Below are 19,662 nucleotides of genomic sequence, written 5' to 3'. Positions count from 1 at the left end.
TAATTTAGTCTATGCATATTTTAATAATTTTTAACTAATTTTAATAATTTGTTAATTAATTATTTTTTATAAAGAAATGTTGTTTGAACTGCAAAGAAAATTATATTTTTAAAATTATTTTTATGCAATATTTTTTTTCATTAATTCTTTCATGCAAAAATGTGTAATTTGATTTGCAGTGTCTAAATTGTGCAAAATATTTTTAATCAAATAAATGTTTTGCATATTTTAATGATTTTTAAACTAATTTTAATAATTTGTTAATTATTTTATAAAGAAATGTATTTGAGCTGCAAAGAAAATACGTTTTTAAATTATTTGTATGCATATTTTTAATTATTTATTCAAATAATGTATTTTGTTCATTAATTGTTTTTTTTAAAACTGCAGTGACTAAATTGAGAAAGTAATATATTTTTTTAACTAAATAATTTTTTGTGCATATTTTAATAATTTTTAACTAAGTTTGATAATGTGTTAATCAATTATGTTTTTATAAAGAACTGCAAAGAAAATAATTACTTTTCTTTTAAATTATTTGTATGCATATTTTTAATTATTTTTAAAAGTATTTTAATTTTTTTTTCCATAAAAAATGTGTTTAATTTTGAACTGCACTGTCTAAATTGGGAAAATTATTTTTGTGCATATTTTAATATTTTTTAATTAAATTTATTAATTTGTTAATTAATTATTTTATAAATAAATGTGTTATTTGAACTGCAAAAAAATAATTAATTTTTACAATTATTTTATTCATATATTTAATAATTTTTTAAGTAATTAGTAAAGTAATTAAACTTTTTTTCATTAAAATGTGTTATTTGTACTGCAAAGTGTCTAAATTGCAGAAATAATTTTTAAATATCTTACTGATCCCAAGCGGTAGTGTAGATATGATTTGCTAATAAATACTGTAAATGTCAAAAGCATTTGAGAATAATCAGAAGACTTTCACAAGCTGAATGAAAATCTCTCTCTTCCCGCAGGTGCCATGAACAACAAGTCCAGCATCCTGAACTCTACCTCTGACTCAGATCTCATGCGGTACCGCGCCATCAGTAAGATCCCACAGATCACGCTCAACTTCGTGGACTTCAAACCGGACCCTCTCATCGCCCTCCCGGCCGGAGAAATGGACATCATCGCACCCTGCAAACTCATCGACCGCACGCACAACGTCACCGAGAAAGTCACTCAGGTAAGACGCTTCTGCTCTTGACCTTGATTGGTTGTGCTGGAGTTTCCTGAACGAGGCTGATAGTTAACATTAGTCCTCATTACTCTGAGAAGAGTTAAAGCTCATCTTTTCCCCAGACGGGCGTACAGTAACTGGGTTAATTTAATACGCGTGACGCCCGTGTGCTGATGCTCATCTCTGGCAGATTAAAGGAAAGGAGGGCGGCAGGGATTGACGCTTCGTGATGAAATCATGACTGATGAGCGTGTGCTTTTGAGTTTGAGAGCGTCACGTTTCATTCACACCTGCTGTCCTGCGTACAGGAAGTGGTCACATGATGTGTGCATTTTTCATGTGACGTTCAGTTTAATGTGAGCTGTTTCATATGAAGTATATTCAGTATATCTGTGTTTAATGCAAGTTAAATTCTATCGACAGCATTGGAGACAATGATAATATCCACCAGAAAATAAATAAATAAATACATTTTTATGCATATTTTTGTTAATTAATCTTTTAAATTAATTTTAATCATTTTTAATTAATTTTTCCATACAATAATATGTTATTTGTACTGCAAAGTGTCTAAATTGAGAACATAATATTTTTTAAATTAAGTCATTTTTATGCATATTTTAATCATTTTTAACTAATTTTAATAATTTGTTAATTAATTATTTTACTAATAAAAGTATTATTTGAACTGCAAAGAAAATAAATTATTTTAAATTATTTTAATGCATATTTTTAAATATTTTTTTAAATATTTTTTTTCATTAATTCTTCCATACACAAAATAGTTCGAAAAATTGTGAGAAAATAATGTATTTATTAAATTAAATATTTATGCATATTTTTTTAAAATAATTTTAAAAAATCATTAATTATTTTTTGTAAAGAAATGTTATTTGAACTGCAATTAAAATAATAAAAATTCTAAACAATTTTTGCATATTTTTCATTATTTTTTTTTAAATAATTTTTAAAAAATCATTCATTCTTTCATACAAATTGTGGTGCAAAGTGTCTAAATTGTAAAAATAATATTTTTTAAAATTAAATCCTTTTTATGCATATTTTAATATAATAATTATTTTATGTGTTATTTGAACTGCACAGAAAATAATTAAAATTCTTATGCATATTTTTAATTCTTTTTTAAATACTTAAAAAATGTTTTCATTAATACAAAATTGTTACTTTAACTGCAATGTGTCTAAATTGCAAAAATAGTTTAAATGATTAAAAAAAAGAGAGAAAACTGTTATGCGTATTTTTGTTAATTTTTAAAAATAACATTAACATTTTAATTATTCTAAACAAAAATGTGGTCTTTGTACTGTCTAAATTGAGAAAATAATATTTTTTTAATTAAATAGCCTAATTTTAATGCATATTTTAATAATGTTTATTTTTAATTAATTATTTTTAAAGAAATTTGTTATTTGAACTGCAAAGAAAATTAATTTTTTTTATTATTTTATGTGTATTTTTGTTAATTATTTAAAAAAAATATATATATATATATTTTTCATTAATTCTTCCATACAAAAATATGTTATTTAAAATACAAAGTGTCTAAATTGCCCTTATAACTTTTGGACTATTATTCTACGACTTTAGTTAATCGTCACTGATGTGCTTCCTGTGGGCGGAGTTTGATCTTATATCCTAAATCTTGTCACTATACCTTCGAGAGTGTATTTGATCATTTCACATCTCGTATTGAACCCGTATCTCTCCATTTACATATTGTGGGCGACTGTTATCATCATCCATTCATCACAAACTGCTCTTTTTGGTTGTATGCTGTTGTCATGGTGATGTTGATGATGTGATTACTTTAATTAGAGCGATTAGATAAGCTCTAATCAGCATGTGTACACGCTGTCAGATTCGGCGTGTCCCGTCCACCACCTCTCAGAGAAGTCATAATGCAGCTGTTTCTAATCTGTCCACAGCAGGATTTAAGGAAGAATTCACTATTGATTGCCGCAGTGAGTCTTTGTGAGATGAGTTTGTGTGTGACTGTGCATGTGTGTGTGTGTGTTGTGCTTTGAGCTTTTGTCTGCTGGATCAGACTGTGTATTGAGTTTAACTGCCTGTCGGAAGATTGGATACACCTGCTGGTTTCACACACGTGTCACAAATAAAAACTCATATATTTGAGCTGGATTCCCTCATTGAAGCACTTCATGACGCTCTTTCTTCACTATCCTCCTCAAATCAAGGAAATTCATACATAAACACAGTTTGTATTGTCATAAACTCATTTCTGTCACACATAAGATGACTCAAGTGTGTCCAAACTTCTGTCTGGCAGCGTGTTCGTGTTGAGACCGATCGCCGTCTAATCCAGCAAACTCAAAAACACAATACACACAACTGTTCATTTACGGAGGTTATCATATAACAGCGTAAATAACATCTAAATGTGTGTGTTTGTGTGATTTCTTCTCCAGTATGACAGCCGAGCCCGATTTCTGCTGGAATATTAAAGTTTGACGTGTGTTTCAGGTGTCAGAGATGATGGTCAAAAGTTTGGAAAAATTTATTTTTGTTTTTGTTTTTTGAAATGCGTTTTTTGAAATGTATTTGATCAAAAATAATGTAAAAATTTGAAATATTTTTATAATGTAAAATATCTGTTTTCTATGTGACTATATAGTAAAGTGTAATTTATTCCTGTGATCAAAGCTGAATTTTCGGCATCTTAAGTGTCACATGATCCTTCAGAAATCATTCTGATATGATGATTTGATGCTCGAGAAACATTTCTGATTATTATCAGTGTTGAAAACAGTTCATATTTGTGTGGAAATTGATACATTTTATGTTTCAGGATTCTTTACTGAATAGAAAGGTCAAAAGAACAGCATTTATTTGAAATAGAATCTTTTGTAACATTATAAATGTTACATTATATTATTATAAAATGTCACTTTTGGTCCATTTAATGTCCTTTCTGAATAATTCAGCATTGCATCACAGGAATAAATTACATTTTACGATATCTTCAAATAGAAAACAGTTATTTTAAATAGTAATAATATTTCACATTTTTTGTATGTTTTACTGTATTTTTGATCAAATAAATGTAGCCTTGGTAAGCAGAAAAAATATTCATTTTTCCAAACTAGTGTAGGTGGGTCACGGTTTCTTTCTTTGACACCACAGCTGTGTGTTTAATTCATGTTGGGCTATATTTAGTGGCACACACACACACACACACACACACACTCGCTGGGTGATGCAGTAAGCGACACGCATTGCACAGAAACATTCTTGCTTTTCTGTCCTTAACACACACTCATGTTTACCCCTTAATCTGCGTGTGATTACATCAGAACATTGTGTTAATGTGTTTCCTGTAATCTGTGCATTGTGGAGATGATCTCTGGAACAAAAGTTCAGTGAACGACCAACCTGCTGTACCGTCCTTTTCCTGATGGTGGCAGTACATCACAGTTTTGCACTGCAGCCACATGACTTGTGTTTTGGCTGGAACTTTGGTTGCCATGGTGAATTTAGAATGTTTGAGAAGTTGTCATGGCGACACAGCTCATGTTTAGAACTTTAGAACTTTAAAACGTTTAAAAATCAAAAGTTTATTATTCCATAATTATCAATGATGTATTTGGAAATGTGGTCGATATGGGAGTGAATAAAGACACTCAAGGACAAACATTTGTTTATTTGGAATAATGTGCTCTGATCAATCTTTCGTAAAAAGACTTGGAATGTGTATTAATGAAACTTTTACTGCCAGAGTAAAACATTCTCTCTGTGTCTTTGATAGAAAATACATCAGTCCTCTGAGCGCAAGCCTTTCAAACACGGTTTATTCAGCCATGAGGGGTTTGATTATTAATTCAGACCAAAGAAATGCAACACTCATCAATAATGAATGATTAATATTATGCATTCCCTTTCGCTGACGTCTCAGAAATCTTAAAAAACTGTTACAGTGCTTAACTAACGTCAGAAATGGAGCGCACAATAACCTCAAAATAAATAAATAAATAAATAAAGTAAAGATATGCATGGCACTGTCTGAAGCAGAAGTGTGTCAGATCCCTAAACAGGCCGTGAAGTGAGTGATTTCATTAGTTTATAATTAGAACATTACAGATTCATTCTAGAGGAGATGCAGATGAAGAACATGCTAATTTTATTTCAAGCTGAAACATTCATTTATTTATTTATTTGAGTTTTGTTAAGGATTCAGACTAAAAATCAAACAGCAGTCCACATATGACAGGTCACTGAAGTAAACAGAACCAATGAGTCTTATTATACATTTAGCCCTTACAGTATTAGCCTTTTTTGTGTCAAAAATAGTCATACATTTTATTTTTTTGATTTATTCCACCCTCTCTCTGACTGTCCACTTATAGCTTTAGTAAGCCTTTTTTGTGCAAAAAAAAATCTTTCTTTCTTTCTTTCTTTCTTTTTGATATGAACATTTTTGCATATTTGAAAGCCGATAACTGATATATTGGCCGATAAATCTAATTTTTTTTTTATTTTTTATAATTTTATATAAAACGTTTCACCATTAAAAGCCATGTCACAACACACAATTATAATTATATTATATATTTAATCATATAGATAATTCAATAATTTTAAATAATTAATAATATAAATAATTTATATATACTTTTAAATTATAATCTAATTATAATTTTGTGTAGCCTGTGTGTGTGTGTGTGTGTGTGTGTGTGTGTGTGTGTGTGTGTGTGTGTGTGTGTGTGTGTGTGTGTGTGTGTGTGTGTGTGTGTGTGTGTGTGTGTGTGTGTGTGTGTGTGTGTGTGTGTGTGTGTGTGTGTTCAGCCCTAAATAAAATAAAATCATCAGTAATTCTCAACAAGTTATGACAAGTTATATTAAAAAATAAATTAAAGTAAATGAAAAAAATTCTCTACATCGAAGTTCTCAATTGGTTTTGTGTTATGACAAAATATATAAAAAATCAAACAAAAATTTAAAATAAATTAAAAACTAAAAAATACAATACAAAATAAAAATAAACAAAACAGACTAAAATAATAATAAAATAAAACATAAAACCATAAAATAGAATAAAAACATAAAATAAAAATAAATGTGTCAACATTTATAAAAAAAAACAAAACAAAAAAATAACAACAACAACAATAATAATAATAATAATAATAATAATAAATAAAATAAAGTTCTCTACATCAGTAGTTCCCATATGGTTTTGTTTCATAAAATAAAATAAAATAAAATAAAATAAAATAAAATAAAATAAAATAAAATAAAATAAAATAAAATAAAATAAAATAAAATAAAATAAAATAAAATTAGGGCTGTCAAAAATAGCGAGTTAACGACGTTAATTAGTTTTTTGTTGTTAATTACGTCAATTTTTTTTAACGCATTTCACGCATGCGCAGTGTGACAAATTATTCAGGTCAGGAAAGTCAGGGAAGTGGTTGGGATAGAGGCCAGATGGAGCAAGGTGAGCAAAGTGGGCCTATTGACGGATTCAAATTTAAAAAGAATGATGATGGTACAGTTAACAAGTACAAGGTTAAACCAAGTCAAATATCAATAACATGTATGCACGTATGTAGTGTTATTTTCGTCAGACAAGACGAAATATGTTCGTCAACGACCTTTTTTTCAAGACTAAAACGAGACGATGGCAAGACTGCACCACTGTCCAAAAACGCTCACTAAGACTAATTTAACATGAATTTGACGAAAAAAGACGAGACGAAAATGTTTTGCATAAAATAAAAACTAAGATAAAATCCCTCTTCATTTTCGTCTACAATCGTCTCTGCTTTTTCATCAGCTGTTACACCTTTAAAATATTCAGAACGAGTTTGGATCCTGCTTACATTGCTACCTACCAAATAAATCAATAATTTGACACAAAATTATGATTTAAAAGGAGTTTATTGATTTAAAAACGATTGTATTGCTTCCGCTAAAGAAAATAGTGCTCTCCGTCTCTACGGTTAGAATCCTGTGTGTTCATGGCAACGCTCTGTTTTTCATGGCGACGGTGTGTTATAGTTAGCAGCGGTCTGTTATCAAGAAACTAACAAAAAAAGATATGTGAATGACTAAATATGACTAAAACTAACAAGGACATTTGGCACAAGACTAATGCTGCGTCCCAATTCGCCTACTTATACTACGTCCTAAAAGTATGTACTGTTTTTGTAAAGAAAAAGTACATACTTTTGAGTGTGTAGTAGAAGAGTATGCAAGTTTTGGGACATACTACCTCGTCATAACTGCGTCTTTAACGGACGTTCTGTTGCTTAGTTACTCAACCTGTAACTGTTTAACCTACCCTGTCAATCATCTTGTCACAGTTAAAATCCTCCACATTGAATTAAACCGTTTCGGAGAGAAATGTAGTCGCACGTTGATCTGCCAGTCATGGGTCTTTCATGCAGAGAACTCTCCTCATCTTTGCATAATGATGCATTTAAAAGTTAATGACCAAACGCATCGTTATAAAAGTTCACAATGCTGTTGCAAATGAAATATAATGTGGATAACATTTAATAAATATCTTTTTGTCAGGTTAGACACTGCTTATTAATCATTCAAGCCCCTTTATCTTAACCGTCGTACCTCGCACGTCCGTCATGTTTGTAGTTTTTAAACACTTTTTATTCATATTTGTAGTTCTAATCGAATCCTCGTCCACAGCGCAATGTGTTATGGGCAATATTAGCCGTTAGAAGTGTGCACGGATCTGCACTTCGAATTCTAACCGGAAAAAGTACACCATTCGGGTATCTTTGGAATACTCATTTCAACACACTACGATTTGGGACATACTAATTCTTTTTTTGAATACTATTTAGGACGCATAGTATGCGAATTGGGACGCAGCATAAGACTTAAGACTAAATTAAAAATAGGTGGCGAAATTAACACTGTAAAAAAAATAATAATAATAATAATGATAATAATAATAGTGATTAATCCTGATTAATCCACTGAAAATTCTGATTAATTTGATTAAAAATTTTAATCATTCAACAGCCCTAAATAAAATAAAATTTCTTTTTTTCTTTCTTTCTTTCTTTCTTTCTTTCTTTCTTTCTTTCTTTCTTTCTTTCTTTCTTTCTTTCTTTCTTTCTTTCTTTCTTTCTTTCTTTCTTTCTTTCTTTCTTTCTTTCAGGAATGCACTGATATGAAAATTTTGGCCAATACCGATAACCGATAATTATTTATATTTGAAAGCCGAAAACCGATATATTGGCCGATAAATCTAAATCAAAGTTTTTATATCATTTTTGAGAGCCTGATTATAAAAACAAAAGTTTCACCATTAAAAACCATGTCCCAACACACAATTATAATGTTCTCATTATAATATTATGTAGCTTAGATGACAGACTTGTGCTGCACATGTTGCACTTTACTGTATTTTCCTTTTTGAAGGGATTTCAATCATATTTCAAGCAATTCAAAATCATCATGGCAGACAGTTCACATCTGAAGTGTCTCAGCTGAAGGAAATAATCCATGATTTGTCAACTTTAATACATTTTCTTATTGGGCCGATAACGAAAACATTAAAAATGAACATATATCGGCCGATACTGATATGGTGGCCGATATATCATATATTCTTTCTTTCTTTCTTTCTTTCTTTCTTTCTTTCTTTCTTTCTTTCTTTCTTTCTTTCTTTCAGGAATGCACTGATATGAAAATTTTGGCCAATACCGATAACCGATAATTATTTATATTTGAAAGCCGAAAACCGATATATTGGCCGATAAATATAAATCAAAGTTTTTATATCATTTTTGAGAGCCTGATTATAAAAACAAAAGTTTCATCATTGAAATCCATGTCCCAAACACACAATTATAATTATAATTTTCATTATAATATTTTGTAGCCTATATGACAGACTGTTGAACTTAACTGTATTTATCGGCTTTAATATATCGCCCAAATTTTCTTATCAGACCGATAACAATAACATTAAAAATGAACATATATTGACCGATACCGATATGCTGGCCGATATATCATACATCCCTACTTTCTTTCTCTCTGAATGTTAGTGTTTTCTAAGAACATAAAGCACTTTTATCTGCAAAGAAGTAGGAAATGTGATTCCTCATGATATGAGATGTTTAGGATGAAGATATTTCGAGGCTCTAATGGTAACAGTCGATCGCTAACGACTCCGATGAATCTCATTGATTTAATTGAGGGCCAATCAGGACAGATCCATTAAGACGGAGGGGTCCTGAAGAAACGTCCCGCTGTATCTAACGTGATTTGCCAACATCCACACTTCTCTCTCTCTCTCTCTCTCTCTTGAGCACTCGTACATCTTGTACATCTTTATTGTTGTTTTCTCGCAGTGTGCCGCCCTGTGGAGAATAACGCATCAGCCTGTCAGATTTCTCCACTGGTAATCAAGTTCTGAGAAGAGCTTTAAGAGTATGTTTTGTTTTAACCAATGTTTTGTACTTTACCAAAGACGGACAGTTGCAACATTTTGAGCACTTCAGGAGCGATGAGGGCACGTATAATATCATGGATCATGTTCCCGCTGCTTGTCTGTATTAGTGCTGACTCAGTGTGAGCGGCTGCTGTGTGTTTGACTGATGTGTGACAGTGAGTGATGAAACACGCTCCTGAAGTTCATCATGATGCCCTTTAAACCATGGTCATTTTAAATATCAGCACTGCAGTATAATCTTAATGCCCTCTTTCAAAGTCTTGATGTTATTTTTGTGCTCTACTGTCTCTATGAAGCCCCTCCTTCTGGAAAGCACAATGTGCTCTGATTGGTCGGCTGGAGCAGTGTATTGTGATTGGTCATTTGGGAAATGTCCCGAAACACACTATTAACTAACTCAACCGGGCCACGCCCCTTTATTCTGTGTATGAATTATTTAAATGAGGAATATTGTGAAGATGGAGGCGTTTCAGGGAGTTCAGAAACACTGATTTAGAGAAGAACTGAAACAGCAACATTACACACTAAAGACTGAAGCCCTCCTGCCACAGGTGACCCATTTTGGCAGCGTGGGGGCCATTAATCTTGATGGGGCGGGTGTGGCGTTGGGGGCGGCTCATTATGGTGTGTAATTGAAATAGGCGCCTGTTCTAGACTGCATTGATTCGAACCCGCTCCGCCCTCATCTCTCAGATGCCAGAGCCTTGATTTGGACCTTCAGGGCTGAACTGAGTGAGATTTACAGTCTGGGATGTTTATGCTTTTTTTAACAGGGTCATTCACATTACAGTGCAGTACTGACTGAGAACATGAATATGCACATCTAAACCACAAAACATTTCATCATTCATCAGATCCATTATTGTTGTTTGTTCTGCTGCTGCACGATAAACACCAGTTCCACGACAGCATCAAACTTCTGAATCATGAACCGTTTTTAAAAGCTGTTTTTAATACCAATGTACTCGGCAAATGTGTTTATTTTAACCATGCGGTGGCGCCAGATACTCTTTAATCAGTAATGACAAATAATTTATGACATTAACAAGTAGGGCTGGGTAAACAATATCGATTTCTCGATTTTAATCGATTCTCATTTTTACGAACCGATATTGATTCTTAAATCCCAAGAATGGATTAGTCTAGTCTGTTTTCAGTTGAGCAGAATATGTAGCTCCTCCCATCCAATAAATCACAATAATCTTTGTTACTTTTGATATGAAAGTCTCAGATTTCAAATGACGTCCATCTTATTATGAGACTCAAAAAAATAAATACCATTTTGGCGCTGTTTAATGTGGCGTGACGGATCGCTTTAGCGCCTCAGTTAAAGTGAAGCATGTGATCATCCTCTCCTCCGCTTTAATACCAGTTACAGCGAAATAAACATGAACATCTGAAGGTATGTTAAAATATACAGTACAACTTACTGAAATCCGTATCATGTCTCGTGTAATCGCTCAATCAGTGCTTCAACCTCGGAAAGACTCAATAAAACTTAAACAATGTCACGTGACGTCACATTTACCTCAGAAAAACATATTCAGTGACCATAAACTCATTAGTCAGCTAGAAAAGTGCTCTAGAAAGATAAATATAGCGATGCACCGTTACATATTCATTATAATTTATAATGTTCTTCAATATTTAATGCATGTTTGAATAAATCAGCTGCGATTGAAATATTTATATTTAAAAAAATGGAGTAGAAATATGATTATGTAATTCTAAACTTTATTTATTATAAAGAAAAACATAATTGAGTGTAATTTTAATGTAATGAAACAGAAAATAATCTTGCCGCTTTCTTGGTAAAGAAAACACAATTTTACTCAAATTAGTCAAAATGAATTTATAGTGTTTTGGAACCAAACTCTTGATATATATATATAGTGATAAACTAACTGATATGATCTTTAAACATTGTTTCATATCTTAGTTATTACATTTATATTTGATGTGAACAAAAATGTAAAAAATGAAATCTGAATCTTGATGCTTGACTGAACTGAATCTTTTATTCGAATGTGTCACTTGAACATGGTTTTCTGTTCATAACCACACATTCGAACTAACTGCATATATGTGCAAAGATTGCTTTTTTCGTTTTTCTTTGCTCGGTCTCTGGTCCTCAAGCAGATCGGATCTTCACGGGTCAATCCATCACGGCGGGACGGGGGGCGTGGGGATGGGACGGCTCATCTGGAGAGGCAGTGGGGTGAACCAGTCACTGACCTCCTGAAAACACCCAAACTACTGAATCAAACACTACAGCTGAACTTAGCCAAACCATCTGCTCAGTTCTGCTCCTGTAACAAGCCTATGAATCTGAACAGATGCTGTGTGGCAGAGAGTTCGAAAAGACAATGGGGAATCATGTAAATTGGTTCACTGTGATTTGACTGGATCCCGAGGGGCTGAAACTAGGTTTTGGGAAAAGCGAGTATCATTCATATGATTGTGAACGCTGACTTAAGCGGTTTTGCTGTGCAGTTTTAGGACACGACTCTGGGATTGATGCCAGAACTATAGAGGAGCTTCTTCTGTTCTGTGTTCGGTCATTTTTCCTCAGTATTTCACTAATCTCTGAGCTGCTCTGTGTGGGCAAGATCTTTTTATTTTTTCAGTTCTGCAGTGTGTGAAGATGTCTGATCCGGTCACATTAGAGATTGAGAGTCTGTGTTTCATACGCTGGAGAGAAGCCGTGGGACTGATCCAGACCCGATCACCTGCCGTTCAGTTTAGAGGCGTGTAGTTTGGACCATCTGCCCGTTTCAGATGGAGAAGGTGTTCACATGTGCTCAGTTTCATGGCCGTGTTTGGGAAAACAGTTTCTCCCCAGCCGACCGCATGCATGGCTTGGCTTTCTGTCTGGCCATATGTTCTCAGTGTCATCTCGGCAGATTGTGAGATGATTGTGGAAGCACTGAAGCACATGGCATTCAGACCGAACACAAACTAGGACTGGGTGATGTAGTTTATCTTCATGTGTTGGATTTAAAATGGGTTAGAATAGTGGCTTTTGTTTCCCAGTCAGAGGAACCATCAAGCTTATTTTATTTTATTTTATTTTATTTTATTTTATTTTATTTTATTTTATTTTATTTTATTTTATTTTATTTTATTTTATTTTATTTTATTTTATTTTATAAACAAAACCATTTGGGAACTGCTGATGTAGATCATTTATTTTATTTAGTTTTTCATGTTTTATTTTATTATTATTGTTATTATTATTTTATTTTTTGATTTGTGATCTACTAATGTTGATGACTTTTTATTATATTTTATATTTCTGTTTTATTATTATTTTATTCTGTTTTATTTATTTTTATTTTGTTTGATTGTATTTTTTGTATTTTAATTTTTTTTTTTTTTTTAATTAATTTTGTCATAGCACAAAACAGTCGAGAACTTTAATGTAGAGAATTTTTTCTTTTTTGTGTATATTTTGTCATAATGCTAAACTTGTTGAGAACTACCAATATTTTATTTTATTTTATTTTATTTTATTTTTATTTTATTTTATTTTATTTTATTTTATTTTATTTTATTTTATTTTATTTTATTTTATTTTATTTTATTTTATTTTATTTTATTGTTTGTTTATTTTTTGATTTGTGAACTGCTGATGTTGATGACATTGTATTTTTGATTATATTTTATGTTTTTATTTTATTATTTTATTCTCTTTTGTTTATTTTTATTTAGTTTGATTGTATTTTTGTAGATTTTAATAAATTTTTTATTTTTGTTTCATTTTTAATATATTTTGTCATAACACAAAACCAACTAAAATCTTTGATGTAGAGAATGTTTTCTTTATTTTCTCTTATTTTTTAATATATTTTATTAACTCTAAATGTGAGAACTACCGATCTAGAGATCTTATTTTATTGTTATTTATTTATTTATTTTAACGCACAGTAAACACACACACTCATTAGTGCACACGTGCACGGGTCAGGGAAGAGCGCGTCTCCTGCACAGGGGACCGATCAAGCTGACAGCAGCGCTCCGTTCTCCATATGGAAGTAGGCCGCAGCCTTTACACATTACTGATAATATTACATGATGTTTTCCATTTATTTCCCACATTCGGCACAAGCCGAGTTCCCTGGTGTACAGGGTTATGCTGCAAATAAAACATGTATACTTCACGTCCCCATCAAGCTGACGTAAACACACAAGAATCATTTCCTCATCTCATTCGCCACCTATTTTTATCTTCATGTATGTACAGGCTATTATTTTCAGTTATGCACAAACAGCATTTGTAGTCTGTGTAATAAATCACAGCTGCTGGCCTGTATTCGCCGCCATCGCTCATGGTGTCTGTGAGAACGGCTACAGGTCTCGCCCACGGAGGCTTCAGGTATGTGATTCTGCAGAAAACACAGATAGAATTGCTAGAAAATGGATGTCTGTGGCCGTTCTGCAAGACGAGTCAATGGGAGTCACGCTTTAATGCAGTGCTCTAGACTGCAGACGTCTGTTCATGAGGGATCACACAAAAATGAATCATTTACTCGCCCTCATGTCGTTTCAAACCTGTATGACTTCATTTCTTTTGCAGAACTCAAAAGAAGAATGTCTGAAGAACGCTGACATTCAATTACCTTTTTTTTAAAAAACATTTTTAGATCTTTTTTGTTCCACATAAAAAAAGAAAGTCATTCAGGTTTGGGGTGACATTGTCATTTTTGACTGAATAATCCCAAATAAATAAATAGCCAATAAGTAAAAAAAAGAAAATAAATAAATAATAAAAAATATATATTATTAATTTTGACTAATAAATAGACAAATTGTGACAAAAACACCAATAATCAAATTATTAATTTTGATTAATAAATAGCCAAACAGTGACAAAAACATCAATAATCGCATTAGTAATTTTGATTAATAAATAGCCAAACAGTGACAAAAACATCAATAATCGCATTAGTAATTTTGATTAATAAATAGCCAAACAGTGACAAAAACATCAATAATCGCATTAATAATTTTGATTAATAAATAGCCAAACAGTGACAAAAACATCAATAATCGCATTAATAATTTTGATTAATAAATAGCCAGTGACAAAAACATCAATAATCGCATTAATAATTTTGATTAATAAATAGCCAAACAGTGACAAAAACATCAATAATCGCATTAATAATTTTGATTAATAAATAGCCAAACAGTGACAAAAACATCAATAATCGCATTAATAATTTTGATTAATAAATAGCCAAACAGTGACAAAAACATCAATAATCGCATTAATAATTTTGATTAATAAATAGCCAAACAGTGACAAAAACATCAATAATCGCATTAATAATTTTGATTAATAAATAGCCAAACAGTGACAAAAACATCAATAATCGCATTAATAATTTTGATTAATAAATAGCCAAACAGTGACAAAAACATCAATAATCGCATTAATAATTTTGATTAATAAATAGCCAAACAGTGACAAAAACATCAATAATCGCATTAATAATTTTGATTAATAAATAGCCAAACAGTGACAAAAACATCAATAATCGCATTAATAATTTTGATTAATAAATAGCCAAACAGTGACAAAAACATCAATAATCGCATTAATAATTTTGATTAATAAATAGCCAAACAGTGACAAAAACATCAATAATCGCATTAATAATTTTGATTAATAAATAGCCAAACAGTGACAAAAACATCAATAATCGCATTATTAATTTTGATTAATAAATAGCCAAACAGTGACAAAAACATCAATAATCGCATTAATAATTTTGATTAATAAATAGCCAAACAGTGACAAAAACATCAATAATCGCATTAATAATTTTGATTAATAAATAGCCAAACAGTGACAAAAACATCAATAATCGCATTAATAATTTTGATTAATAAATAGCCAAACAGTGACAAAAACATCAATAATCGCATTAATAATTTTGATTAATAAATAGCCAAACAGTGACAAAAACATCAATAATCGCATTAATAATTTTGATTAATAAATAGCCAAACAGTGACAAAAACATCAATAATCGCATTAGTAATTTTGATTTATAAATAGCCAAACAGTGACAAAAACATCAATAATCGCATTAATAATTTTGATTAATAAATAGCCAGTGACAAAAACATCAATAATCGCATTAATAATTTTGATTAATAAATAGCCAGTGACAAAAACATCAATAATCGCATTAGTAATTTTGATTAATAAATAGCCAGTGACAAAAACATCAATAATCGCATTAATAATTTTGATTAATAAATAGCCAAACAGTGACAAAAACATCAATAATCGCATTAGTAATTTTGATTAATAAATAGCCATACAGTGACAAAAACATCAATAATCGCATTATTAATTTTGATTAATAAATAGCCAGTGACAAAAACATCAATAATCGCATTAATAATTTTGATTAATAAATAGCCAGTGACAAAAACATCAATAATCGCATTAATAATTTTGATTAATAAATAGCCAAACAGTGACAAAAACATCAATAATCGCATTAGTAATTTTGATTAATAAATAGCCAAACAGTGACAAAAACATCAATAATCGCATTAATAATTTTGATTAATAAATAGCCAAACAGTGACAAAAACATCAATAATCGCATTAGTAATTTTGATTAATAAATAGCCAGTGACAAAAACATCAATAATCGCATTAATAATTTTGATTAATAAATAGCCAGTGACAAAAACATCAATAATCGCATTAATAATTTTGATTAATAAATAGCCAAACAGTGACAAAAACATCAATAATCGCATTAATAATTTTGATTAATAAATAGCCAAACAGTGACAAAAACATCAATAATCGCATTAATAATTTTGATTAATAAATAGCCAAACAGTGACAAAAACATCAATAATCGCATTAATAATTTTGATTAATAAATAGCCAAACAGTGACAAAAACATCAATAATCGCATTAATAATTTTGATTAATAAATAGCCAAACAGTGACAAAAACATCAATAATCGCATTAATAATTTTGATTAATAAATAGCCAAACAGTGACAAAAACATCAATAATCGCATTAATAATTTTGATTAATAAATAGCCAAACAGTGACAAAAACATCAATAATCGCATTATTAATTTTGATTAATAAATAGCCAGTGACAAAAACATCAATAATCGCATTAATAATTTTGATTAATAAATAGCCAAACAGTGACAAAAACATCAATAATCGCATTAATAATTTTGATTAATAAATAGCCAAACAGTGACAAAAACATCAATAATCGCATTAATAATTTTGATTAATAAATAGCCAAACAGTGACAAAAACATCAATAATCGCATTAATAATTTTGATTAATAAATAGCCAAACAGTGACAAAAACATCAATAATCGCATTAATAATTTTGATTAATAAATAGCCAAACAGTGACAAAAACATCAATAATCGCATTAATAATTTTGATTAATAAATAGCCAAACAGTGACAAAAACATCAATAATCGCATTAATAATTTTGATTAATAAATAGCCATACAGTGACAAAAACATCAATAATCGAATTATTAATTTTGATTAATAAATAGCCAAACAGTGACAAAAACATCAATAATCGCATTAATAATTTTGATTAATAAATAGCCAAACAGTGACAAAAACATCAATAATCGCATTAATAATTTTGATTAATAAATAGCCAAACAGTGACAAAAACATCAATAATCGCATTAGTAATTTTGATTAATAAATAGCCATACAGTGACAAAAACATCAATAATCGCATTCATAATTTTGATTAATAAATAGCCAAACAGTGACAAAAACATCAATAATCGCATTAATAATTTTGATTAATAAATAGCCAAACAGTGACAAAAACATCAATAATCGCATTAATAATTTTGATTAATAAATAGCCAAACAGTGACAAAAACATCAATAATCGCATTAATAATTTTGATTAATAAATAGCCAAACAGTGACAAAAACATCAATAATCGCATTAATAATTTTGATTAATAAATAGCCAAACAGTGACAAAAACATCAATAATCGCATTAATAATTTTGATTAATAAATAGCCAAACAGTGACAAAAACATCAATAATCGCATTAATAATTTTGATTAATAAATAGCCAAACAGTGACAAAAACATCAATAATCGCATTAATAATTTTGATTAATAAATAGCCAAACAGTGACAAAAACATCAATAATCGCATTATTAATTTTGATTAATAAATAGCCAAACAGTGACAAAAACATCAATAATCGCATTAATAATTTTGATTAATAAATAGCCATACAGTGACAAAAACATCAATAATCGCATTATTAATTTTGATTAATAAATAGCCAAACAGTGACAAAAACATCAATAATCGCATTATTAATTTTGATTAATAAATAGCCAAACAGTGACAAAAACATCAATAATCGCATTATTAATTTTGATTAATAAATAGCCAAACAGTGACAAAAACATCAATAATCGCATTATTAATTTTGATTAATAAATAGCCATACAGTGACAAAAACATCAATAATCGCATTATTAATTTTGATTAATAAATAGCCAAACAGTGACAAAAACATCAATAATCGCATTAATAATTTTGATTAATAAATAGCCAAACAGTGACAAAAACATCAATAATCGCATTAATAATTTTGATTAATAAATAGCCAGTGACAAAAACATCAATAATCGCATTAATAATTTTGATTAATAAATAGCCAAACAGTGACAAAAACATCAATAATCGCATTAATAATTTTGATTAATAAATAGCCAAACAGTGACAAAAACATCAATAATCGCATTAATAATTTTGATTAATAAATAGCCAAACAGTGACAAAAACATCAATAATCGCATTAATAATTTTGATTAATAAATAGCCAAACAGTGACAAAAACATCAATAATCGCATTAATAATTTTGATTAATAAATAGCCAAACAGTGACAAAAACATCAATAATCGCATTAATAATTTTGATTAATAAATAGCCAAACAGTGACAAAAACATCAATAATCGCATTAATAATTTTGATTAATAAATAGCCAAACAGTGACAAAAACATCAATAATCGCATTATTAATTTTGATTAATAAATAGCCAAACAGTGACAAAAACATCAATAATCGCATTATTAATTTTGATTAATAAATAGCCAAACAGTGACAAAAACATCAATAATCGCATTAATAATTTTGATTAATAAATAGCCAAACAGTGACAAAAACATCAATAATCGCATTAATAATTTTGATTAATAAATAGCCATACAGTGACAAAAACATCAATAATCGCATTATTAATTTTGATTAATAAATAGCCAGTGACAAAAACATCAATAATCGCATTATTAATTTTGATTAATAAATAGCCAAACAGTGACAAAAACATCAATAATCGCATTAATAATTTTGATTAATAAATAGCCAGTGACAAAAACATCAATAATCGCATTATTAATTTTGATTAATAAATAGCCAAACAGTGACAAAAACATCAATAATCGCATTAATAATTTTGATTAATAAATAGCCAGTGACAAAAACATCAATAATCGCATTATTAATTTTGATTAATAAATAGCCAAACAGTGACAAAAACATCAATAATCGCATTAATAATTTTGATTAATAAATAGCCAGTGACAAAAACATCAATAATCGCATTAATAATTTTGATTAATAAATAGCCAAACAGTGACAAAAACATCAATAATCGCATTATTAATTTTGATTAATAAATAGCCAAACAGTGACAAAAACATCAATAATCGCATTAATAATTTTGATTAATAAATAGCCAAACAGTGACAAAAACATCAATAATCGCATTAATAATTTTGATTAATAAATAGCCAGTGACAAAAACATCAATAATCGCATTAATAATTTTGATTAATAAATAGCCAAACAGTGACAAAAACATCAATAATCGCATTATTAATTTTGATTAATAAATAGCCAAACAGTGACAAAAACATCAATAATCGCATTAA

At 29.7% G+C, this 19,662-nt stretch overlaps 1 protein-coding gene across 1 annotated transcript in view; it reads left to right on the top strand.

The window, feature by feature from the left end:
• Positions 1-19,662, top strand: part of kcnh2b (potassium voltage-gated channel, subfamily H (eag-related), member 2b) — a 192,427-nt gene that overhangs the window by 107,500 nt on the left and 65,265 nt on the right. Inside the window, exon 5 of the mRNA XM_067377265.1 lies at positions 990-1,201. Coding sequence (XP_067233366.1) covers positions 990-1,201 — 212 coding nt within the window. The remainder of the gene's footprint in view (positions 1-989; positions 1,202-19,662) is intronic.

The sequence above is a fragment of the Chanodichthys erythropterus genome, chromosome 23 (assembly GCF_024489055.1).
Source record: "Chanodichthys erythropterus isolate Z2021 chromosome 23, ASM2448905v1, whole genome shotgun sequence".
NCBI classification, from domain to species: Eukaryota; Metazoa; Chordata; class Actinopteri; order Cypriniformes; family Xenocyprididae; genus Chanodichthys; species Chanodichthys erythropterus.
The sequence above is the reverse complement of the archived record's forward strand: the minus strand, read 5'-3'. Positions and strand labels throughout refer to the sequence as shown.